General features: G+C 45.8%; 1 protein-coding gene across 3 annotated transcripts in view; it reads left to right on the top strand.

Moving 5' to 3' along the window:
• The window catches only part of STON1 (stonin 1), a 52,964-nt gene that overhangs the window by 8,935 nt on the left and 17,852 nt on the right, over window positions 1-26,177 (top strand). For 2 of the 3 annotated variants that reach the window (XM_033937750.1, XM_033937749.1), the window contains exon 2: window positions 6,714-8,689. In XM_033937750.1, the coding sequence (XP_033793641.1) occupies window positions 6,766-8,689 (1,924 nt within the window). In that variant the 5' untranslated portion in view covers window positions 6,714-6,765. Of the gene's footprint in view, window positions 1-453; window positions 573-6,713; window positions 8,690-26,177 lie in introns of those variants that run through there. The other variant, XM_033937748.1, reaches the window with a different exon arrangement.

Below are 26,177 nucleotides of genomic sequence, written 5' to 3'. Positions count from 1 at the left end.
TGGGATTTTTGCTTGCTTTGGTTGTTTTTTTCATATTTGACTGGATGTAAGAAGATGCCTTGCCCTTGAAATAGCTTTTGCAAAACGCGTTGTCAGGCTGGTAGTATTGAAGAAGTTGAAATGTTGAGGAATGCTCCCTAGAAACCAGTCTGGATTTGAATTTCAGAACTTCCCACGAAACAGCTGTGAAGACAAGTGTATTGACACTTTTTGGTATTTCTGAATGTTATTCGAGCGAAGGTGTTTTTTGTTTTTTTTTGGGGGGGAGGGGGCGGTTGAGACCTGTGATTGTGCTGTATCCCCTGAACAGGACTGTTGGACTGAATCGTTGGGACTAAGTGTTCTGAGGTCTTTTTCTCCACTCTTTTGGACAAGTTTTGGTGTTTATCTGTAGTGGCTGCTCTTTCTTTACAGATGTATGATATTTTCTATATGTATTGTGGTGTGTTTCAGTTAGCCAGCATTGCTGCCGGTGGCTTGGGAAAGCTGTAGTGGTGGCAGAATGTTGCAAGAGGTCCCAGTGCACCAGCTGCATAGTGAAGAAGAATGGCCATGCGGCCTTCTACCAAAAGGTACACAGCCTCATAGTTGCATAGCTTAGAGGAAAAAGTAGTAGAAGTGGGTAAGCTGGTCCTGCTACAATGTGTACAATTGGGTCCAGATTCTATCAATGGCACCTGAAGTTTGGCTAGGTGAGCCAATTTAGGTGCCTAACTTAATTATTCAATTATGCTTAATTGGTGGCGATAATTGAAAAGCACCATTTTAAAAAAACAATCTAAGAAAATTAATTAGCTGGTAGGCACCTAACTCCGTAAGTGTTTACTGAGGCACATACCAGAAAGTAGGCATGGTTTGACTTAGGCGCACTCATTTAGACCAAGAAAATACTGGCATAAATGGGAGTGTGCCTAAGGTTTCAACACCTACTGGTGCTTAGGTGCGATTCTATAAACAGCGCATAGCGGATGATTGACAATTGCATTCAACGGTGCCTGTAAATTAGGCACTTTTTATAAAATTGGGGCCTTGGTGTTAGTCTTTGTGTGTGCGACCAGTAAGTTAATTGCTGCTTCCATCAAAAGCTTGGGAGAAGAGCCAGGCTTTCATCTTGTTCTGGTTGCTGTTTACGTAATACAATACAAATCATCAAACTACAGCTCAGTATTAAGAAAAAGGAGAAAGAAGGTAGCTGCCTCAAACAAAAGTCTTTCAATACTCTTGATTGTTACTGGGCTTTTGGAAAACTCTTGATTCTGTTCTACTATACTTTATTCATTTGGATGTTTTATTTGGACAGGCACTAGATCGGTGTTTCTCAAACTTTTTTTTTTTTTTAAATACTAAACAAAGCAGATGTTTTTTTTGGAACATTATAATTGAAATTATACAATTGCAAAACCAACAAAAAATTAAATTTTAGAGTTATTTATTTAAAGTTATTTAAGCTATTTATGGGTAACTGTAAGAATGGTGAAACTAAAGTAGATAGAATAGAATTAACATAAGAACATGCAATGGATGTGCTTGTTTTTGAGTGCAAATAACTCAAAACGTGGCTCGATAGTCGCCAAGCAAACATGCATTTCATAATCCACCATCTGCAGTCGCTTCTGTAATCCAAGTTCGCAAAGATAAGAAGATCCAAACGGCAACAAAGCCTTGATTGCTTTGTTGCTCAAGTTAGGATTAACTACTGCATATAACTAAAAATAAAACTACTTGCCGTTAGTTTTCAAGGACCAATCACATTTAAGAATGATGCTTGTTTGGGCAGTTGTATCCTTACGCTCTTAACATTGACAGAGAATGAATTAGTATGCTTAGTGCTTTTGGTGCTAGTAAGGATTTAATGGATCATACCTGTTTCCATGCAGATTTGCAAGGGAGGGGGGGGGCCTAACGATGGGAGAGGTTAGTGGCGTTTCATTAAGACTTGCGCATTGTTATAGAATAGTGCAGATCTAAGCCCAACTTGGGCGCCAGGATTTACATCTAATTACATGTAAATCCTCACATCCAAAATTGAATGCAGATCCTGGTGCTAAGTGTTATTCTATAAAGAACAATCCACCCTAGAATGCCGTTCAGTGCTGAATTTTGAGCACCATTTATTGAATCCAGCGCAACAAAGTATTTTTTCAGTGTTGACAAGTATGATGTCCAATTTTATGTGTGTTTTATAGACTCCCCCTGAAATGGGTGGTATTTGAGGTTATCGGTTAAACCTAACAGTCTTTTATGACAATGTCAGAAAATCTTATTGGCCATAAAAGTTAATTAGGGGTGGGGGAGTAGTGGTGCAATGCAGAAGGTTGTAAATGCCCCGGTTGTGAGCATCTACTACAGTCACAAAAAAAATGTTCCCTTCTAAAGCACTCCAAGGGGCTTTAGGACAGCTGGCAGTGCAATTCCAACTTCTGGCCATGAAACAGATAATCTGAGTCATTCTACTCTGTTTCCTCTTACTGTATCATTTCCTACTAACTTACAATGCTCCTTTTTTCAGTGAACCGTGACTTATGAAAATATGAGAAATTGGACTCTAAAAGCTTAAATTTAAGGATATGGCACATCATTTTGTGAAATATCAGGATGTAATTATAGCTCCATGGTCTGTTCTGATAGTATAGCAGTTTCCATTTCATTTGTATACTGAAATGTGACTGTGTTCCCACTGTTGGGGCTTCCCATGGAAACATATAACACCCCCCCCACACACACACTAACAGGCAGAAAAAAAATAATGGGATTGCTGTGCATTTCTCTCACATGAAGCTCCCCTTACCCCCCCTCCCCAAGTGGCTAATTTTGGTGTTTTCTGCTAATAGATTTTTTTGTGCATGTTTATGTTTAAATTCATTATTAATGAGTTGTCACGACAGAAAATCATGCATAGCAACTGATTAATACATTTTTAAATGGTTGGGTCACAGAGGGCCTTATGATGTTTTATAGGTAAAAAAGGTGTCATTACTTTTTCATCAGATTTTCCTATACGTCAATTCATATACAAAGTTTGCTACAGAGCTCATTTGTATTTGTAAGAAACTTTGACAAGAATGGGCTGCTGTTTAGTACATTGGGTGGTTCATTCCTAGAGCAAACATGGTATACCAAAAGAACAGAATCTCTTGAAAAACAAAGTACCAAGTTACTAAACTTTCTGTACTGTTATACACAAGTACCGTATTTCCCCGAAAATAAGCCCTAGCATGACTTTTGGGGTAGGTCTTAATATAAGCCCTACCACAAAAATACGCCCTAGTCCCTGGACTCGCCGGCAGCAGCGCTTCCCCTGCCATGCAACCAAACCCCCGCTGACCCTCCTATCTTTCCGTCTCTCTCTCCTGTCCAAACCCCGCCGACCCACTAACTGCGAGACCTACAAAAAGCAGCGTCGGCAGCATTCTAAACAGACTGTTTTGCAGCCTTCTCCCGCCAGGGCATTCCTTCTGCCGCATCACTGATGTCATCAGCAACGCGGCAGATGGAAGGCTCCGGTGGAAGAAGGCCATGAAGCAGCCTGTTTAGAGTGCTGCCAACACTGCTCTTTGGAGGGAGGTATGTAGGTCTCACGGTTGGCGGGGTTCGGATGGGAGGGAGAGATGAAAGGATGGGGAGGGTCAGCGGAGGGCAGAGGCAGGGGGACGGGGGAAGCGCTGCTGCCAGTGAATCCAGGGACTAAGGCTTATTTTTGGGGTAGGGTCGGCAGATTTTTCAGCGTGATGGCAACATCGGACTGGCACGGGACAGCACACATGCTGGGCTGTGAGGAGAGAGGGTCCAGCGCGGGAGGGAAAACATGCTGGGCTATGAAGAGAGAGGGACCAGAGTGGGAGGGAAGACGTATTGGGCTGTGAAGACAGAGGGACCGGCGCAGGAGGGAAGACATACTGGGCTGTGAGAAGGGGATGTTCAGAAGTACTACTGCGGGCCACATAAAACGGCTAAGTGGGCTGGATTTGGCCCATGGGCCTTGTGTTTGACACATGTGCCCTAGAGTAATCAACAGGGACCTCAAAAAGAAATTGCAAATTGTCTGCATATAAGCAGTACTGAATTCACAAACTCATAAATAACTTTTCTATTGGACCCATAAACAAAGTAAACAGCATGGCTGATAGTGAGGAACCCTGCAGTACCCCACCAGTCAAATCATAGAAGTGCGTACACCAGGGGTGGACTGACCATTGAAACATCCGGGCCCACAGCAGTAGGGAACCTAATCTCCCCTAGCTTCATCTAATTTAGTCACCTTTGATAAGTGGTTAGGGGGCCCATGGCCTGAGTTCCCAGATCATTGTCAATCTAATCCTGACTAACGTCTAACTTCATATGCATGTAGGGCCAGATTCTGTAAAGGATGCCTATGTTAGGTGCCTACGTTAATTACCTAAATGAGGTTTAACAAGCTCACAATTGGAAAAAAAAAAGTAATTGGTCTTATTGACCTGTTATTGTTACAGTTATCACTACTATATAGCACTTGGTCAATAGGCGCCTACCTGACTGTAGAAAAGGTAGGCACCTATCACATGCCACCTGGTAGCGTCTTAATGCCTTAATGGGCATGTTTGGGGGTAAAGACAGAGATGGGTGCAGTTAGGCATGATTCTGAACTCAGGGGCCTGCAATGTAGGCCAGTAAAACCCTGACCCACATTGCCGGTGCCTAAGTTTTGTGATAGGTGCCATACAGTGCAATTCTATAAATGGCGCCTGTGTGTGATTTGACATGTGACAGTGCCTTTTATAGAATCTGGCCCGTAATTCCCAGGTACACTAGTATTCTATAAAGGCAGGTAGGTGCCTACTTTCCTTTATAAAACAGATGCCTATCAGTTGCCCTGTTTAAAAAATTCTCCACCTCCCTCCCTACTGACTAGCTTGTTGTTCATATTAACCAGGTTGTGGAAGAAACAAAGGTTTGTGTCCCCTGCCCTCACCTGATGATAACTATTGCGATGGCTGGACTAAGTTGGGACTGGATAAAATATGGAGGAGGAGGACTCCTAGTTAGCTGCAAGTGAAAGTTCATGGTGTGATTTACATTTAAAAAAAAAACCCCAGAACGATGGCAGATGCTGATCAGATATATTGTCTTATCCATGGCTTAATTTATAGATAAAAAAGAAGTGGAGCTGTGAGAGGCTTGGTTGGGCCAGGATCCAGCAGCAGCAATTCTTATGTTCTTATGATCAACAGAAGAGGGGCTGGATTAGTGACTGTTCTCTGCTTTGCTCCAGGATCACCACTTCCCTTTCTCTTCCTTGCAAGCTGCTTGGAAGGGAGATGATAAAGCAGAATGACCTTGCTGAACCAAGGACCTCTCTCAATTATAAATATAGATGGTAAAATATGTGCTAAATTAATAGCCACTTGTCAGTTGTAGAACTGTGTTCCAGGCCATTCTCCATTAATTAACCCCTGGATTTAACCCCCCCCCCCCCCCCCCGATTCTATATACTGCGACCAAAGTTGCATGTGAAAATGTGTGCACATTGCTGATTTGTGCGTGCAACTAAAATGACATGTGTAAATTCTATGCAGATTTCAAAAGGGGACATGGGCAAGGGAGGGGAATGGGTGGGTCATGGGCATTCTTAAAAGTTAGGCACAGTGGACCAGATTATGTAAACGGTGCCTATATCGTCCATCCCCTAGAAAAATGGCACCAGCCACATGTCGATCACGCTTGGGTTCCGTTAAAAGAATTGTGCCTATGTAAAAACTTAGGTGCTGTAAATGTGAGTGTTTTAATGGCCATTAAATACGTGTTGCCATTTGTGCCCTGTTCAGAATTGGCAGGAGCTGCTGCACTGCTTTGTGAAAGGTCTTGCTGCTATTAAATTCCCTGACGCAGCGGGGGTGGTGTTTTGCCCTGTGAAACGCTGGCCGCGTCAGATGAGTATAACAAGAGGCTAGTACTACGAGCAATGGTCTAAACTTCACTGCTATCTGGAAGAAAAAGGCTAAAAGATATTAAAGTGCTGCTACAGATAAGTACTAAGAAATGATTATGTCTTATAGTTTTTGCTTGCACTAGTCTGCCGATTCTGGGTTCTGAAATAAGATGGATTGTTTTTTTAAATAGCTAAGTTGAAGCTATATGAAGAAGTTATAAATTAGTGATTTGCTTGAACATATACATTTCAATTTTAAAGGTAAAAAAGAATTTTGAAAAAAAAAAATTAATTGTTAAAATAAAGGTTAGTGACAGTAGGGCGGGCTGCAGCCGGTGGCATGAGCAGGAGCTAGTGGATAGTCTCCACTGAAAAACCCTAATAGGATAAAAAATAGCTCCAAATTCTGAGGCTTGCAACCCAGATAACTACAAAAATATTTCCAGGCTCATGTTCATTACTATATAGTGGTTTGGTTATTAATTATTCTTGGTTTTAATGCGTTTCATGTCGGGGAAATTGGCTACATCCGGTTAAGGTCAAATTTTCGGTTTTCAGCTGAGTTTTTCAGTTTTCAGGTAAAGGATCTTGTACCTGATATAAGTTTAGTTTTGTACTGAAATAGGATTTCTCTCCTCAACTTAAATATTGACCTGATTTGTGATGATTTGTTTTCAAATATCAGACTCACAACAGTGTACCAATTCTCTTTGCAAATGTTCTTCTCTACATAAGTTTTCTTCACTAGCTAGTTATATAAATATATTTGTAAGGCACAGTATTCATTTTTGTATTCTTTTCTCAACAGAAAATTCCCAAGTAACATTTTCACAACTATATCAAGGTTCTTTCTACAAAAGATGTATTCAACTAATCCAGCAAATTGGGTAACTTTTGATGAAGAGCTACCTTTTCAGTCATCTCAGAAATCTCAGATTATTCCAGTTGAAAGTCATTCCAAACCAAATGGACTTAAGCTTGCTCTGTCTAATGCCTTCGAATCTTCTAGTGTGTCTTCATCTACAGGCAACACTCCACTTTCTTCTCCTGTAGTTGATTTGTACTTCAGTCCTGGGCCTCCCTGCAATTCTCCTCTTTCTACACCCATCAAAGACTACCCAGGAGGCCTCTTCACTTCTAAATCAGGCATTCATATCCTTCATCCTATTCCTGAGACATCGTCAAAAGCCATCCCTCTTGCTTCACCTGTGACAAGCCTTTCATCGGGTTCTCCCAAACTGAGTAGCACTCCAACATCCTCCATTAGTGATAACCCATCGCCATCTTTATTTTACAAATCTGAAAACCCAACTGAAGTAAGTTCTATGTACAAAAGCTGTAATAATTCAGGACATTCTGAGTTCCATTTCCAGTATTTTCAGAATGACTGTGCTTTCTCAAGTCCATTTTGGAATGAAGGGTGTGCATCAAACATATCTGACACATGTATCACAGATGGCGCAAAAGGGAAAGACAAAAAGTATATTAAAGTTAGTAGTCCCAATGAGAGAGAAACATGCATTAATCAGAAAAGCCTAAATCAATGTTCCTTCAGCTATGTATGTGAAAAGCTGCAACATCTGGCAACTGATACTCTGGATCTTGTAGGAGCCAAGTCTACTCAGTACATGTATTCAGGAGATAATTCTCCATCGTTTGTCCCATATGGTCTTTTTCGAAGCCAGAAGAAAGATGGGTGGCCTTTCATGTTAAGAATTCCTGAAAAAAAGAACATGATGTCATCTCGACAGTGGGGTCCTATCTATCTTAAAATCTTAGTTGGAGGAATCCTACAAATGTACTATGAGAGAGGCATTGAAAAACCATTCCGGGAATTCCAGCTTCACCCATACTGTAAACTCTCTGAACCAAAGCTAGAGAACTTCAGTGTTTCAGGAAAGATCCATACTGTAAAGATTGAGCATGTATCTTATATGGAGAAAAGGAAATACCACCCCAAAGTGGAAGTAGTCCATGAGGCAGAAATTGAACAGATGTTCAAGCTGGGAACCCCAGATTATAATGATTTCATTGACTTTATTATAACAGTTGAAGAAGAACTGTTGATGCTTCCTGTTATCTTTAAACATAAGAAAAACTATGAAGAACAAGAAATGGTATTAGAAATAGTGGACAACTTCTGGGGCAAAATAACAAGAGAGGGAAAATTGATAGAAAATGCAGTGATCACCCAGGTCTATTGTTTATGTTTCGTGAACAGCAACACTGAATGCTTTTTGACTTTAAATGATCTTGAGCTCCAAAAACAAGAGGATAGCCATCTTGAAAAGGAGACATGCAAGAAATGGATTGATATTCTTGATTATTATTTCCATAAATGTGTTAAAGCTCATGAGTTTGAGAAATCAAGGATTATTAAATTTACTCCTCTTGATTCTTGTAGGCTGGAAGTGATGCGTTTCAAGGCTCTATATAATGGAAACCTTCCATTTTCTATTAAAACTGCTGTAATTGTCCAGGGAGCATACATAGAGCTTCAAGCATTCTTAAATATGTCTCCTAGCACTTTACATTCAATGAAGTACTGTGAAAACATTACTATACACTTTCCGGTACCTGCACAGTGGATTAAAGCACTCTGGACAATGAATCTTCATAGGCAAAAGTCTTTAATGGCTAAAATGAACAGAAGAGTGTGTCTTGGTTCTGTGTTTGAAACAGAAACTGAACCAATAATACAAGTCACAATTGGAACAGCAAAGTATGAGAGTGCCTACAGAGCTGTCGTATGGAAGATAGATCGACTTCCGGATAAAAATTCAAGTAAATATTTCACATTGGTTTTTTATCTTCCTTTGAAGGTATTGTAGCCCATGTTCTAAATATTGTAGTACCATATATAAAATTGTTTGAGGGCTAGTTTTGAGTGTAGAATACTTTTATTCATTTGTGTGCTTAAATGCAAATGACATTCTATATCAGGGGTGGGCAACTCCTGTCCTCGAGGGCTGGAATCCAGTTGGGTTTTCAGGATTTCCCCAATGAATATGCAAATAGATCTCACGCATATTCTAAACTAAACTAAACTAAACCTTAGGTTTGTATACCGCGCCATCTCCACAAGCATAGAGCTCGGCACGGTTTACAGGGTTAGGTTGAAAAGGAGCTACAATGAAGGGTTATAGGAAAGGAGCTAGGAAGATTAAGAGGGACAGGGTACCAAAGAGCGGGAGGTGTTAGATTTTTGAAAAGAGCCAAGTTTTCAGGTGTTTGCGGAAGGATTGGAGGGAGCTTGAAATTCTGAGCGAGTATGTGAGGTTGTTCCAGAGTTCTGTGGTTCTAAAGGGGAAGGATGTTCCTAGTTTTCCTACGCGGAATATACCTTTTGCAGAGGGGAATGATAGTTTCAGTTTTTGGGAGGATCTAGTGGAATTAGGGTTAGAGGAGTTCCAGAAGAGTGGGATAACGGGAGGGAGGATGCCATGTAGGATCTTGAAAGCTAAACAGGCACATTTAAAGAGGACTCTGGAGTGAACTGGGAGCCAGTGAAATTTGGACAGGAGTGGGGAGACGTGGTCGAACTTGCCTTTAGCGAAAATAAGCTTGGCCGCGGCGTTCTGGATTAGCTGAAGTCTATGGAGTTTTTTTTTTTTAGTTAGGCTTAAATAGATGGAGTTGCAATAATTCAGTCTAGAGAGGATGGTGGATTGAACAAGGACGACGAAGTGAGAATGATGAAAGTATGATCTCACTTTCCTCAGCATATGAAGACTAAAGAAGCATTTTTTTACCAAGAAGTTGAGGTGGTCATTGAAGGAGAGAGAGGAGTCTATGATGATGCCAAGGACTTTGCTTGAAAACTCAAGCTGAAGAGTGGAGACGGAAGATAATGGGTTGGTGGTGGGTAAATGACCTAATATTGGGCCGAGCCAAAGTAGTTTTGTTTTGGACTTGTTCAATTTCATTTGTACAGAATGTGCCCAGGATTGAAGGTTCATTATACATGCGGATATGTTCTTAGTGAGGTTAGAGTTGGAGGATGAGGATATCGTCAGCATAGGTGTAGAGAGTTTCCAGGGGGGATAGATGAAGGAGTTTCAAAGAAGACATGCAAATATTGAAAAGGATAGGAGAGAGGGGTGAGCCTTGTGGGCTCATATCGGCTTCCAGGGAGGGGATGAGGTACCGTTTATGTTAACGGTGTAGGAGCGTAAGCATAGGAATTTCGAGAACCAGTCTAAGACTGTGGAACTTATGCCTATTTCAGAGAGTTGGAAGATTAGGATATCATGATGGATGACGTCGAAAGCTGCGGAGAGGTCGAATTGTAGAAGTACAGTGAATTTGTTGCGAGAATGAAGTTGTTGTACCTTAGAGATTAGTGAGGCTAATAGGGATTCGGTGCTGAAGTTGGGTCTGAAGCTGAATTGGTGTGGTAGGAGAATAGAGAATCTTTCTAGGTAGGATGAGAGTTGAGTGGATATGATGGATTCTAACATCTTGGTTAGGAGAGGGATATTTGCTATTGGACGGTAATTGGAGGGAATAGAGGGGTCAAGGTCGGTCTTTTTCAGTAGAGGGGTTAGTGCAATATGTCCCATTTCGGAGGAGAAAATTGGGGAAATCCTGAAAACCTGACTGGATTCCAGCCCTCGAGGACTGGAGTTGCCCACCCCTGTTCTATATCAAATATTTAATTTCCTATTCCTGAAGAGGGCCAAAATGATGATGTATTTATTATTATTTTTTTTTACATATTCAAAATGTCAAAGTGCACACATATAGAAAAATGAGGCATTTCTTCTTTACTTTATTCACAAACTAAAGCAAGTCTGTATTGAACTTGGTTGAAACAGCCATGCTAAAGCCTGGCTCAGTAAGGAAGCAGATTATGAGTGGGTGTTTAGACACAGTGGAGGTAATTACATATATAAATTGGCACCTAAAATTATGTGCCACTGGTGCACAGTGAGTACCAATTCTATAACAGTACTTTGGAATCCATAATATGCTACGGAATACTAGTGTAAACCCACTTTGGTGCACCAAAAAATAGGCGTGATCACTTATACCATGTCATTGGCTGGTATAAGTAGGTGCACCTAAGTGCGTCATGGTAATTCGCACAACTGATAATATTCTGTAAGTTGTGTACATTACTTGGTGCCATGCTCATAGTAAACCTCCTTGAGGTTAATATGCCATAGCACTTACATGCTACCTTATAGAATAGCATGCAGTACATTCTGGTACATATCTGGCAACTGGTGCGTGTGGCTAATGCGTGTGCCACCCCCCTTGAGGTTAATGTGCCATGGCACTTATACGCTATCGTATAGAATAACATGTAGTACATTCCTGCACATATCTGGCAACTGGATGCATGCGGCTTAACACGTTTGCCATTCTATTTATAGGATTGCCTCCAGTGTGTGGTGACTGATGGTGTACAGATTCACACAACTCTTACTTCCTGCCCCCCCCACCCCCCCTGCTCACCTTGCTACCTGCTTTTGGGTCTCCCTATGTATATCTTTCCCTCTCCTCTCATGCATGGTTTTCTACTTAACTCCTGTTAACTGCTTCGAACTTCATGATGTATTGCGATATACAAATAAAATTTAATGTTATGTAATATGTGTATGTGAATCAGTATGTTGTGCAGATCTTTTTCCACTGAGAGTGTTTAGTTCTTTATCTATGGAGATTTGAGGGTGGGATATTGAAGCCTGGGAAATGTGCCTTTGCAGTGCGTTGATAGCAAAGTGTGTGCATGTCATGAATGTGTCATGGAATTGTGTGTATGTGGCTGTGGGCATGTAATCTTTACTCTGTGCACTACTTGTTCTGCATTTACTCTCTGTTCTAACCTTATATTATTCCCCCACCCTTCAGTAACCTGCCTTTCTATGTATATTTGCATTAATCTGTTCTGTTTGACATATGCAAGATTTGCTGTTTTATTGCATTGTAGCGATTTCATGGTCTTATGCGATTCATTTGATATATTTTTACTCATTACACATCATGCTTTTTATTTAGCTGTTATAACCTTCAACTTTCGTATTGGGAACAGCTTAGTACAGTGATCTCAAACTCAAATCCTTATCAGGGCCACATTTTGGATTTGTAGGTACTTGGAGGGCCTCCGATAAAATAGTTAATGTCTTATGCAAAATTGTCATTTCTTTAATGAGGTAAAACTCTTTATAGTTTATAAATCTTTCCTTTTGGCTAAGTCTTAATAATAATATTGTAATTTATAGCTAAAGAGGCATATGATCAAGAAACTGTTTTATTTTACTTTTGTGATTATGATAAACATACCGAGGGCCCAAAATAGTACCTGGTGGGCCTCATGTGGTCCTCGGGCCGCAGGTTTGAGACTGGCTTAGTATTATAAGATGTACATTGTGACCCTCAAGGATGGGGGACCAGCTGGTCGGTGTTGCTGTTGGGAAGGTATGGGGGTTTGGGAGGAGGGGTGGGTGTTGTGTTTGCTGGGGTCTTTGGTATGCTGGGGATCTGGGGTATGGGGGGAAGGGGGATCCAGAATCCCTGTGTAGTGTTTGCGTATTAGTTTGTGAGAACTTTTGCTTCCTTTTCTTGTACCACTGGGCTGTGTATTGTGTACATTGGGTTTCATGTCGCTGTTGAGGCTGGGCTCCCAGGGTGTGTTCACTTTCAATTGTGTCTTAGTCTATTTTCCTGGACTGTTGATGGGTATTCTGTTTAGGCTGGTCTCCTGGAATGTGGGGGTATTACATCTCCCATAAAGCGTCAGAAGATCTTAATAGTGTTGCAGCGTACTAAAGCGGACCTTGCATGTCTCCAGGAGACCAGGCTAACTGATGAGGAGCACCTCAAGTTAAAGAGATCATGGATGGGTGAGGTATATTTTTCCTCCCCTACGGGACGGCATGGTAGGGTCGCAGTACTGGTCTGAAAATCTTCTCTTGCTGTGCAAGTCTTGGACAAAGATGCTGTGGGTGATTTTTGCTATCGAGTGTGCAGGTGGGGGACTCGCAATATCTTTTGCTAGTGGTCTATGGGCCTAACTCTGCGAAATTCACCTTCATTCAAAGATTAATTACGCTTCACTCAAAATACCCTGATGACCCTCTACTACTGTTGGGAGATGTAAACTTGGTCATGGATCCTGACCTTGATAAATCCTTGTGCCCGCAGACCCCCTTGAGCCCTAAGGGTCTTTTGCTCCGAAAGTTCTGTTCAACACTTGATTTAATAGATCCCTGGTGGCTCCTTCATCCAGAGGTCAGAGACTATACTCATTTGTCTCGCGCCCACTGAGAAGAGGGAGAGGAAAGTCCTGTAAGCTCAGGTGAAGACCCCCGAGAATCTCCCTGTCACAGCAATAGCAGGCCAAAGTAAGGCCAGTACAGCTAAGACCTAAAATGGCTGCTGAAAAAACAAATGGACTCTCTGACTAGAAATTGTCAGCTCTGAAAGGAGCCCTGAACTCTGAAAGACACTTCTGCTTTTTCCTAGAAACGGAGAGTGTGGTTATAGAGAAAAACAGTTCTGATGAAAAATATAAGCAGGATGATAACTTTATGAAAGTTTTACCAGAAGAAAGACGAACCACGGACAGAAGTGTACAAAAAGGCCAACCACAGAGCTGGAAAACTGTTAGGCCCAGGTGCTCAAAAGAGGAACTTGGTATATTAATGGGACATTTACGGTAAAGTGAGGGAGAAGATTATGAGGAAAGGCGTGGCACAGAATCACTCAATTTATGTTAACCAATCCATAGCTTTAATATATGAGATAATGAATATGATTAACCAATGAAAGTGTGAAATGTAACATGCACCAACGTGGGCCAGAGCTGTCAGAATCATATAAAAGAAAGCTCCCTGAACCATGGTTTCAGAACTCATCGGAAGTTCTCCATCAGTCTGGCCAGTCTGGTGTATGCTCTATCACTCTGTATGCTGTGTGATTTGTTCCTGTAAGCTATTACTATTTGATTATTAAACCTCATATTATTTGTATCAGCATAAAGAGAGTTGAGTGGTCTATTTGTGAAGGCCTAGGGTCTTCACCATGGCTCCTGGTTGCGTCTTGAATATGTCCTCCTATCTTCTTCCTTGTTTTCTCAAGTCACTGCAGTCAGAGTTGATTCGGTTCACATCTTGGATCACGCACTGGTATGGGTCGATATTTGTTTGGATGCCAATTATGCCCGTTCTTGGAGTTTCCCCACGTATTTGAGTCAGGACCCTAAGTTTCAAAAATTTTTGTTGGAACAATGGGAGGACTTTGTTCAGCACAATGCGCAGCACTAGGAGGACCCACTTTTGTTTTGGGAGACTGCCAAATCTGTTCTCTAGGGTCATATTTTAGCTTTTATTTGTACTAGACTTCGGAGGATAAATAAAGGCATAATTACATTGGAACAGGCATTGCAGGTGGCTAAGTGGGCGCATGTGGCTCACCCATCGGCGGCCACTCGGGAACAGTATCTATCTGCGCAGACGGCCTTAAACTCTTTCCTCCACTCAGGACATGTTAGCGTTCCAGCACTGATGGCCTGGCAGTATCTGCAGGTGTTGGGTCTCATGGTGGTAACCATAGATGTGATTCCGTGGGTGAGAGCTTGCCTATGGCCTCTTCAGTTATCCCTTCTGACACGGTGGAATCCCCAAAGAGATGTGCTGGGGTGAAGCTGCCTTGGTTGGCAATGACGTTCAGCAGTATGCTGTGGTGGTTGAACCCGATCACTCTGAACAAAGGGCTCCCTCTGTGGGACTTGGATTGGGTGACTGACTACGGAAGCAAGTCTTTCCAGCTGGGGAGCAGTTTGCATGTCTGTCCAGGTCCAGGGCCACTGGTCGGCGAGGGAGAGCAGATGGTTGATCAATTGACTGGAGTTGCGAGCGATCCAGTTAGCTCTGCTGAGATTTCAAGGGAGTCTTCACCGGAAGACCGTCCATGTGTTCTTGGACAATGCGATGGCTGTTGCCTATGTCAACCATCAAGGGGGCACAAGGAGTCCCTTGCTGGGCTTGGAGGCTCGGATACTCTATGCTTGGGCAGAGCGTCATCTGTTGGCTTTGTCCACAGCTCATGTGGCCAGCACAGACAACGTTCAGGTCCACTGTGGACCATGGAGAATATTCCCTGTCTGGGTTGGCATTCGAAGGCATAGTGCGCCGCTGGGGTTGCCCCATGTTCAATTTGATGGTGTATGTTAGTTGTGCCCCTTTTTTATTTTTAATTGTTAAAACGCTTAGAATTATGATTAGCGTTTCATCAAATTTTAATAAACTTGAAACTTGTCTTCAAAGAACAGGAAGGTGGACAGGTTCTTCAGTCACTGAGGGGAGGTCGGCAGTGAAGGACTCGACGCTCTGGTTCAACCTTGGCCCGAAGGGGAACTTCTGTACGTCTTTCCCTCATGGCCTATTATAAGGCGCGTGCTGTGTCGGGTGTCCTCTCACAGGGATCTGGTGATCCTTGTGGCTCCAGACTGGCCCAGAAGACCTTTGCATGCAGACCTTGTGAGGCTGAGCTCAGAGAGGGATCTGCGTCTTCCTTGAGGTTGTTCACGCAGGGCCCTATTGCACTTCAAGATCCGGACTGCTTTGGTCTTAAGGCCTGGCGCTTGAGTGAATGGCCTTGATGGCCAGGGGTTATTCCTCTGCGGTTATCGTCATGCACGCTCCTTCAGAGCAAGCGGAAAACAACTGTATTGGCCTAAGCGAAAGCCTGGAGGTGCTTTCAGGCTTGGTGTGCGGGGGTTCAGGTGGACCCTTTGGTACTGTCGGTGGCTCATGTTCTGGACTTCCTGCAGGCTGGCCCCAGGAAGGGTATGGCGGTCTCTTCTCTCCGTGTCCAGATTGCAGGACTTTCCTGTTTAGGTCCCTCTTCGTTCAGGGATTCTCTGGTGTCTCATCCGGACATTGTCCGGTTCTTAAGGGGGCAGGGAGGCTGTGGCCTCTTGTGATTGCCTTGCCTGACGTGGAACCTGAATTTGGTCCTACGCTCCCTGACTCATCTGCCTTATGAACCCCTGGATGGGATCTCTCTGAAAGATCTTATTGTTAAGACTGTTTTTCTGGTGGTGGTCACTTTGGCGCGGAGAGTGTCGGAGCTTCAGACTTTGTCGTGCAGAAATCCTTTTCTTCACCTCACGGAGTCTGCGGTGATTTTGAGGACTGTGCCTTCCTTTCTTCCGAAAGTGGTTTCCTCTTTCTACGTCATCCAGGAAGTTCGGCTGCCATCCTTTGTTCCTTTGGGTTCCAAGTCTAAGGACTGTGTTTTGCGGGCTCTGAATGTGCAGCATCTCCTTTTGAGATACCTGGATTTCCGCCTGTCGGACCATCTCTTTGTCCTTGCGGGCCCCATGCACTGGGGTTGGTCTGCGTCCAAGGCTACCATCTTATGTTGGATACGTGCGGCCATTTCCGTGGCCTATGTGGCGGCAGTGAAGAAGCCTCCCCTTGGGAGTGAAGGCTCACTCTATCAGAGGAATGGCTTCCTTGTGGGCTGAATCTCATGCGGTCTCGCATAGTAATGGACTGGCCACATAGACATACTGACAGAGCAATGAGACACTTTAGAGGGCACCATTGTGAACTTCACATAGAGTGTGCCAGCTATATATTTCACCATAACCCCCTTATAATTTAGGGTGATCCCCCACCCAAAACCTACTATATCCTCCTATGCACCACCCCAATAGCACTTATGGCTGCAGGTAGCACCACTATATGGCAGTATAGTAAGGTTTGGGTGGGCTCACACTTTCTACTATAAATGTGGTTAGAGTGGCTTTTGGGCCTGGGTCCTCCTCTCTATGGTTCACTAGCCCACCCACTAGGCTACTTAAGACACCTGTGTGCAGCTGTACTAGGCTTCCCCACACCAGATGCAGCTGTTACAGACAGGTGTGGTGGAAGGGGTCAGTGAGCATTGGGGGAGTGTGGGGGTGTCTTACCTTGATGCATGCAATGATCATCTGATCAGTTTGGGTACCTTTGTGGCACTTAGACCCTTCTAAAACAGGTCTAGTTCCAAACATATAAGTTATGTCCAAGATGTCTTGTAAAATGTTTGATTGTCACTGCAAGACATCTATGTCTAAACTGCCCATGAGACTGCCCAAAGCCCGCCCCTACCATGCTCACCTCATTCATACTCTGGACATACAAAAAGACAGTTTTGATTATTGGTACTTGGACGTCCTGGCGATTAAGATATCCAAGTGCTGATTTAGGATGCTTTTTGGACATCTGTTTTTTATTATAAGCCTGATATTTGTGAAAATAATTTGTGTGAAGATTGAGTGGACTGGAGAAGGGTGGATGTGGTCCCTCTCCACAAAAGTGGAAATAAGGAAGAAGTAGGGAATTACAGGCCGGTAAGTCTGAGTTTTGTGGTAAGCTTGGAAATACTTTTAAAATACTTTTAAAACAGAGAATGGTCAAGTTTATGGAATCTTAGGAAAATTTATAAATCTCAAATTGTTAGCTCGACCATTGTTCTCCAGAGCTTCCACCTTCCTCCTGAGAATTATATTATCTTTAACCAACAAGTCTTGATTTTGTTTTAATGATATTAACTCTTTACTTGTATTTTGTGTCTGCTTTTAGCTGAAACATGTCCTGTTTTATCAGTTTTATTTCTCCTTTCTGTTCTTTTAATTCTTTATCCAAACTTTTTATTTGAGGATTTAAGGAATTCCCCAAATTCACTACCAAGTCCCATAGTGCTTCAAGTGTGACTTTAGGAGGTTTTGTAGGAGAAAAAAGTTGTAATTGTGTAGTGTCAGACTGTTCTGAAATTACTTTTACCTCAGTGAGGTCTTGTACTCCCCTGACCTCAGTTGTCCCGGTCGAAGGTCCTGGCAGAGAGAGCAAGTCACTCTGAGTTGTTCCATTCGGCGAGCCTTCCATAGCACTAGCCTCTGGAGACAAGAAAGCTGCCTCTTCGGGTGCATTCTGGTCCCATGGAGAGCTGGCTGCCTGCGACGTCGGTTGAAGGGGTGGCGTCCTGACGTCGGGGCTAAGGGTGACATCAAGCCCTGAGGATTTCACCACCGCACTACTCTCCGGCGGTGTCCCTAACGGGCTGGCTCCTGACTCTTCCTGCTCCCGCTGTAGACGCCGAAGAAAATCATCGATAGTAACCGATGGGGCTATGGGTCGCCGGGAGGCTCTTCCAGTGTTCTTGCCGCGTCTTTTCGGCATTATTTTTGTAAGTAGATCTTGACGGCGTCCTCACTGCAGCAGAGATGCAGCGGCCATCTTGGATCCCCCTTCATTTTTATTTTAAGGTTCCCTTAGGAAGGCAAAGTTCTGCCAAAACACAGCCCGTGTAGGGTCCAGTTTTAATTATTATTCTTGGTAATATACCTCTACCACTATGTCCTTCCCTTTTGCATATGGAATATATATCCATAAAGATTTAGTTTCCTGCACAATTTTTATCCTTTTTTTTTTTTACTATAAAACAATGAGCTTGAAGTTTAATGTGCTTACCTCTTCCCATAAATCCCTTTGTTTAGTATCCTTATAGTAAAACACCTAAACCCCAGCACCTTTAGTCATCATCTTCCCACCTCCTTCAATCTAAACATCTATCCAATTACTCCTTTCCAATTAAACATGTACCAAATGTATGCTGAACTAAAACCACTTTTATGTATGTTAACTTAAAATGATAAAATCCCATATGTTAAATGAAGATGATCAAATTATATACTAAACTTGATTTTCTCTATGTATGTTAACTTAAGATGATCAAACTGTACTGTACACATATAAATTTATAACCCGTTTGTCTATGCATTATGTATATCAACCTTGTAACCCATTCTGAGCTTGTTGGGGAAGACGAGATATACAATGAACCAAATAAATAAATAACTTAGCTTATTACTTTTATTAATCAAGTAAATAGTAAGTGCAATATATTACTTTTAAAAAGTAGCTTGGGCAACACTGCCATTTTTACACTTTCTCTTATCCCAGGACAAGCAGGCATGATATTCTCACATGTGGGTGACGTCATCTACGGAGCCCCGGCGCGGACAGCTTTTCAAGCAAACTTGATTGAAGTTTCAAGTTTGCACACTGCACCACGCATGTGCATGCCTTCTCGCCCACTAGAGGGCGCATCCCACCTCGTGGTCCTCAGTTCAAATTTTTCCGCGGAGCAAGAAAGCCCTGTGGATCTGAGCTCCAGTGTTTTTGCCTTCTAGCTGCCGCGTTTAGTTTGTTTTTCCTTCGAATTAGTTCGCGGTGCTGTTTTTCTTTTCGGTTCCTTTCAAAAAAAAAAAAAAAAAAAAGTCTTTCGTTTTTCTTCGGACTCCGGGGGCTCCCGGAATCCGTGGCCGCGGGACGTCGGTACGTTCCCGGCCTTCTTCCTTTTCTTCGTGGATGTCCCGTCCTGTTACGGGATTCAAAAAGTGCAGCCGGTGTGAAAGGTTGCTTTCCATCACCGACCCTCACCGGTGGTGCATTGTCTGTCTTGGGCCCGAACATCCGACAGACTCGTGTGATCGCTGTGCTACCTTCCAAAACAGGGCCCTCCGTCGCCGTAAGGCAAGAATGGCCGAATTGTTCGCCGTCGACGCACCTAAGGCCTCGACGTCGTCCTCGGCTTCGGCCCCGGCCTTGACCTCGGCCTCGGCGTCCTTGGGGGCCTCGGCCTCGCCTCGGCCCTCTTCCTCGAAGGCGTCGTCAGTGAAGCAAGCTTCGGGTAAGTCCTCTGTTCCATCCCCTTCAGCAAAGAAGCCATCCTCGAGTCAGGCCAAGGCGGGTGGGTCGACCCCGGCCCCGCATCGGACCTCGACTCCGCACACCCCGAGGGAATACTCGAGACCGAGGTCGCCCTCCAGGGAGTGTGCCCCGGACTCGGAACTCCCCACCTTCGTGGGGATTCCGGCCTTCCAGGATCTCCTCCGAGCTCTGATCTCATCGGAGCTGTCGGGAGCCCTGGAAGTGTTGCAGCGTGCTGCGGTTCCGGCGGCCTCGACCTCGGCCGGGGCGCCTTCGGTCTCGGAGGCCCCGGCCTCGGCTCCCTCGGGAGCCCCGACCTCGGCGACCTCGGTCTCGGGTACGGTGGCCCCGTTCACCTCGGCCTCGGCCCCGCCCCGGACCTCGGGGGAACCCCCTGAGCGGAGTGTAAGGCCCAAGGAAAAGTTGCGCAGAGTGCGCCGTCTTTCCTCCTCTTCCTCCGGGTCTTCCAGACACGCCTCGCCCTCGATGCGACCTCGGACGGGGCGTCGATCGAGGAAGTCTAAGCGACCCCGAGGCTCGCCTCGGCGCGACCGCTCCTCGTCGTTCGGGGGCGAGGCGCTGCAGGTGTCGGAGTTGCGCCTCGACAACCCGAGGCTCCTCCGCTCACCTCATGGGAAATCTTCCCGGGCCGCCTCGCCGAGGAAACGGGAGAGTGTCCCACGAACCCCTGGGTCCTCACCCAAGGGCTCTGCGAGGAGGATAACTTCCCCTTCCCCCTCGAGGGCCCTCGAGAGGGGATCCTGGGATTCGGGATCGGTTAGGGATCCTCATTATTCCCATGAGGCCTCCCCCCTCTCCTCGGTTGGGCGGTCGAGAACCCCGTCTCCCCAGGCTAGGCCGTCCTCATTTTCATCCTTCGTTCAGGACATGGCCCAAGCCCTGGGGATTGACCTGATGGTAGGCTCTCGGTATTCCAAAGAATTTTTGGAGGAACAGGACCTCCCCACTCTTCCTAGGGAGGTGCCTAGACTCCCTCTCAACAGTGTCCTTCTGCAAACCTGGCTGAATAACTTGTCAAACCCTCTTACAGTCACGTCCGTGCCTTCAAAAATGGAATCGAAGTATAGGACGATTCCCCCTAAAGGGTTCGATAAGGCGCAGCTCTCACACCAGTCTCTTCTGGTGGAGTCTGCTCTTAAAAAATCACAGCCCTCACGGGTTTCTGCGGCGGTTCCACCAGGCAGGGAGGGGCGGACCCTAGACAAGTTTGGCCGTCGCCTCTATTCAAATTCCCTGATGGCCACCAGGGTTCTAAATTACGCCTTCACCTTTTCCTCCTATTTGCGTGGTATGGTGAAGGACCTTCCTCAATATCGAAACTCGTTACCGGACTCCCAAAGAGCAGGATTCGATAAGTTTATGTCCAACCTGTCTCAATTGCGGTTGTACCTATTCCACGCAGTGTACGACGCCTTTGAGCTGGTTTCGAGGGTGTCGGCCCTCGCGGTGGCCATGCGCCGCTTGGCCTGGCTTCGCACCCTAGACATGGACCCAAACCTGCAGGAACGCCTGGCAGACTTGCCTTGTGTGGGGTCCGAGTTATTCGACGAGTCATTGGATGCGGCGACCAAACGCTTGTCGGAACAGGAGCGCTCTCTAGCATCCCTGGTCCGCCCCAAACCTAGACCCCCGCCGCAGAAACCCTTTCGGCCTCCGCCGCGCCGATACCCTCAGAAGTCGACCCCAGCTTTCTCGAGACCGCCTCCGAGACGTCCGTCTCAGCGAGGCAGAGGAGGACAAACCCAAGCCCAGGCGCAGGGCCCTTCTAAGCCCGCGCCTTCCTTTTGACGGGCTGAGCGGACGGGGCGGGTTCCCCTCCGCACTTTCACAGGAACCCCTTCCTATCGGGGGCCGTCTCCGGTCCTTCCGGGAGGCATGGACCGGGATTACCTCAGACGCTTGGGTGCTCCGGATCGTCTCCGAGGGCTACTCGCTCAACTTTGTGTCCTCGCCGCCGGACAGTCCCCCAAGTTTAGTCCCCTGCAACCGTTCGCAGCTACCGACCCTTATAACCGAAGCCAAAGCCCTCTTGAAGCTTCGGGCGGTCAAGCCGGTCCCCAAGGACCAGTGGGGTACGGGGTTTTACTCCCGCTACTTTTTGGTCCCAAAAAAGACCGGGGACCTGCGCCCCATACTGGACCTCAGGAAGCTCAACAAATTCCTGGCCCGGGAGAAGTTTCGAATGCTATCTCTCCCGGTTTTGTACCCCCTCTTGGGGGAAGGGGACTGGATGTGCTCCCTCGACCTGAAGGAAGCATACACCCATGTTCCGGTGCACCCCGCCTGTCGAAGATTCTTACGATTCCAGGTGGGGGACCTCCACCTCCAATACAGGGTACTGCCCTTCGGCCTGGCCGCGTCCCCACGAGTATTCACGAAGTGCATGGTGGTGGTTGCAGCAGCCCCCAGGTCACGTGGACTCCAGGTGTTCCCTTACCTGGACGATTGGCTCATCAAAGCCCCGACCAGGGAGGGGGTTATCTCAGCGACCCGACAGTCTATTGCCTTCCTGCAAACTCTCGGGTTCGAGATAAACTTTCCAAAGTCTCAGTTGAGGCCGTCGCAGTCTCTTCAATTCATAGGTGCGGTGCTGGACACGGTGCGCCTACGCTCCTACCTGCCGACCCAGCGGTTGGAAACCTTGGTACGGATGAGCCGCCAGGTCTCCCAACTATCGAGGGTGTCGGCCAAGCGCATGATGAGGCTGCTGGGCCATATGGCATCGACGGTACATGTCACGCCGTTTGCGAGGCTACATCTGAGGATCCCTCAGTGGACCCTCGCGTCCCAGTGGCGTCAGGAGTGCGACCCGGTGTCTCGCCTCATTTCGGTAACTCCGCCCTTGCGGAAATCGCTGCGTTGGTGGACAGACTCTTCAAATCTGTCCATGGGGCTATTGTTTCACACTCCGCATTTTCGCAAGGTCCTGACCACGGACTCCTCGGAGTACGCGTGGGGAGCCCATCTCGACGGTCTTCGCACGCAGGGCCTGTGGTCGACAGAAGACCGTCAGTGTCATATCAACGTGCTAGAGCTGCGAGCCATCTTCCTAGCACTTCGAGCCTTCGTTCACATATTGCAGGACCAGGTGGTCCTCGTCCGCACGGACAATCAGGTGGCAATGTATTATGTGAACAAGCAGGGAGGAACGGGGTCATGGCCCCTCTGCTCCGAAGCTCTTCGCCTCTGGGAGTGGGCGGCCTCCCGGAACATCTTCCTCCGGGCGGTCTACATCCAAGGAGAACGGAATTGCCTGGCGGACAAACTGAGTCGACTTCTGCAACCGCACGAGTGGACTCTACACTCAGCAGTTCTACGCGAGGTTTTCGCTCGCTGGGGAACGCCACAGGTGGATCTGTTTGCCTCTCCGGAGACACACAAACTACCACTATATTGTTCTCGGATGTACTCGCAGGACCGTCTGGAAGCGGATGCCTTCCTACTCGACTGGGAAGGGAGGTTCCTGTATGCATTCCCTCCGTTCCCTCTGATCATGCGAACGTTGGTACACCTAAAATCGTCCACGGCCACGATGATTCTCATAGCACCTCGGTGGCCGCGTCAGCACTGGTTCTCCCTGCTGCTCCAGCTCAGTGCCAGGGAGCCTCTTCCCCTGCCTGTCTCTCCTTCTCTGCTGTCTCAGAGTCAAGGATCCATGTTACATCCCAATCTGCAGTCATTGCACCTGACAGCCTGGTTTCTTATTCCCTGACTCCTCCGGACCTGTCTCAATCGGTGAAGGAGGTGTTGGAAGCCTCCCGCAAGATCTCGACGAGGCTTTGCTATGCGCAGAAATGGACCAGGTTTTCCACCTGGTGCTCGTCTTTTCACCTGGATCCGGTATCAGTTCCGGTATCCTCGGTTTTAGAATATTTGTTTCATTTGTCACGCTCCGGCTTGAAAACCACTTCGGTGCGGGTTCATCTCAGTGCGATTTCTGCTTTCCACCAACCTCTGGAGGGACGCCCTCTGTCACTCCATCCCTTGGTGACACGCTTCATGAAAGGGTTGCTCAGGGTTTGTCCCCCTCTTAAGCCTCCGTCTGTCGTGTGGAATTTGAATGTGGTTCTGGCTCAACTGATGAAACCCCCGTTTGAGCCACTCAACAAGTCCCTCTTGAAATTTCTGACTTGGAAGGCGGTGTTTCTAATTGCCCTCACCTCCGCCAGGCGGATTGGGGAGTTGCAAGCCTTGGTTGCGGACCCTCCTTTCACTGTCTTTCATCACGACAAGGTGGTTCTCCGCACCCATCCTAAGTTTTTACCTAAAGTTGTTTCTGACTTCCACCTCAATCAGTCCATTGTCCTTCCTGTGTTCTTCCCGAAGCCCCACTCCCATCCTGGCGAGACGGCGCTTCACACGCTTGACTGTAAGAGGGCGTTGGCATATTATCTTCAACGCACCAGGTCTCATCGGAAGGTTCCTCAATTGTTTTTGTCCTTCGATCCCAATCGATTAGGGCATCCAGTTTCCAAGCGCACTCTGTCTAACTGGTTGGCCGCTTGCATTTCCTTTTGCTACGCTCAGGCTGGCCTTCCTCCCCCGGGTCGAGTCACGGGGCACAAGGTCCGAGCGATGGCAGCTTCGATAGCTTTCCTCCGATCCACTCCGATGGAGGACATATGTAAGGCTGCCACTTGGTCTTCGGTTCATACATTCACCTCTCATTACTGCCTGGACACTTTATCCAGGAGTGACGGCCGGTTTGGCCAGTCAGTTTTGCAAAATCTGTTTTCCTAAATTGCCATCCTCCCACCTGCCCTTTTTTGGTTAGCTTGGAGGTCACCCACATGTGAGAATATCATGCCTGCTTGTCCTGGGATAAAGCACAGTTACTTACCGTAACAGGTGTTATCCAGGGACAGCAGGCATATATTCTCACAACCCGCCCGCCTCCCCGGGGATGGCTTCCTTGCTAGTTATGGAACTGAGGACCACGAGGTGGGATGCGCCCTCTAGTGGGCGAGAAGGCATGCACATGCGTGGTGCAGTGTGCAAACTTGAAACTTCAATCAAGTTTGCTTGAAAAGCTGTCCGCGCCGGGGCTCCGTAGATGACGTCACCCACATGTGAGAATATATGCCTGCTGTCCCTGGATAACACCTGTTACGGTAAGTAACTGTGCTTTTTCTTCCTCCAACTCCAATGCTTCCCTTATACTCTGCCTCTTTTACCCTTTTCACTTCTCTAAGTCTATCCTCTCCCTTTTCCTCTGCCCCCCTTAACCTTCTTGTTCCCATTTTCTTTCTCAGTGCTTCCTATCTTTGTCAGTGGTAATCAGGGACTCGTACTGGCTCTTCTTTGCTGCTGTTCCTCTTTTTCCTGTGAGTCCCAGGAACTGACACTGACTTTTCACACTGCTGCTTTGGGGGGTGGAGAGAAGACCTATGTATCTGTTGTGCACATTCAAACAAACAGATGTATACATATGGAAGGACAGAGAGACAGATGGAGAAACCATTCCTAGTAGGTACTATTGCTTGAGCAAAATGCACCTCACAGATGCTTGATGATAATTGCAGTGGCTGCAGTGATGCCCCACCAAGAAAATTGTGATAAACTTTTAAATAGATCTAATATAGATTCCGGAACTTGAGGTCAACTGAAATGGTTGGGTGAATTTGAAGCTCCTCATATTCAGGCAGATATTTGGCTAATTTTTCAACTTTGAAGTTTATTTTTCTTCAAAACGCTGGTATACTCTAATAGAAGATGATGGCTTCTGCTAAGCAGACCAAATTGGAGGCAGCTTTTACATCTGGTGGAAAGGGAAAGCGTTTGAAACCTGATCCAGTGACTCCCTCTAAGATTCCATTGCCTGCTGCTGATATTGAAACACTGGACTTATTAGAAGAACTAAAGGCAATTAAACTAATTGTAAAAAGTAATGCGGATCAGCTGGCAGCAGTAAGAGAAGAAGTTTCCAGCTTATTAAGGCAAATGGAAGTAGCCAACAACAGAATGGAGCAGAGAGAAACCAGAGTTGTTAAAATAGAGGAGGATCAGGCACAGTGCAAAAAAGTGCATAAGAGGTTACATGAAATGGGAAATCAGCTGGAAAATTATGAGAACCAGTCACGTAGAAATAATGTACATGCCCTTGGTCTTCCAGAGGAAGTGGAAGGTAAAGATGTTATATCATTTTTACAGAATTTAATTCCCAAATTGCTCCCCCTTTTTTAAAGCCCCTTTTGAGATTGAAAGAGCGCACAGAATTACTTTAAAAAGATCTAATAGTAATTCTGGACCCAGACCTTTGATTTTCAGTGTGTTAAGGCAGTGTTTTTCAACCTTTTTATACCCGTGGACCTGCAGAAATAAAAGAATTATTTTGTGGACCGGCAAACTACTAGGACTAAAATTTAAAAACCCCATTTCCACCCCATCTCTGTGAGCTCAGTCCCCGCAAATCATCTGATCCCATCCACACAAGCCTCAGTTATGATTTTATATTGAATGTATTTTATTAAAGTATAAAAAGAAACAATATTCTGTACAATTGTCATTTTATAAATACAAATAATGCAGAGCAAGGATCAACA

This window comes from Geotrypetes seraphini, chromosome 3 (assembly GCF_902459505.1).
Source record: "Geotrypetes seraphini chromosome 3, aGeoSer1.1, whole genome shotgun sequence".
NCBI classification, from domain to species: Eukaryota; Metazoa; Chordata; class Amphibia; order Gymnophiona; family Dermophiidae; genus Geotrypetes; species Geotrypetes seraphini.
The sequence above is the reverse complement of the archived record's forward strand: the minus strand, read 5'-3'. Positions and strand labels throughout refer to the sequence as shown.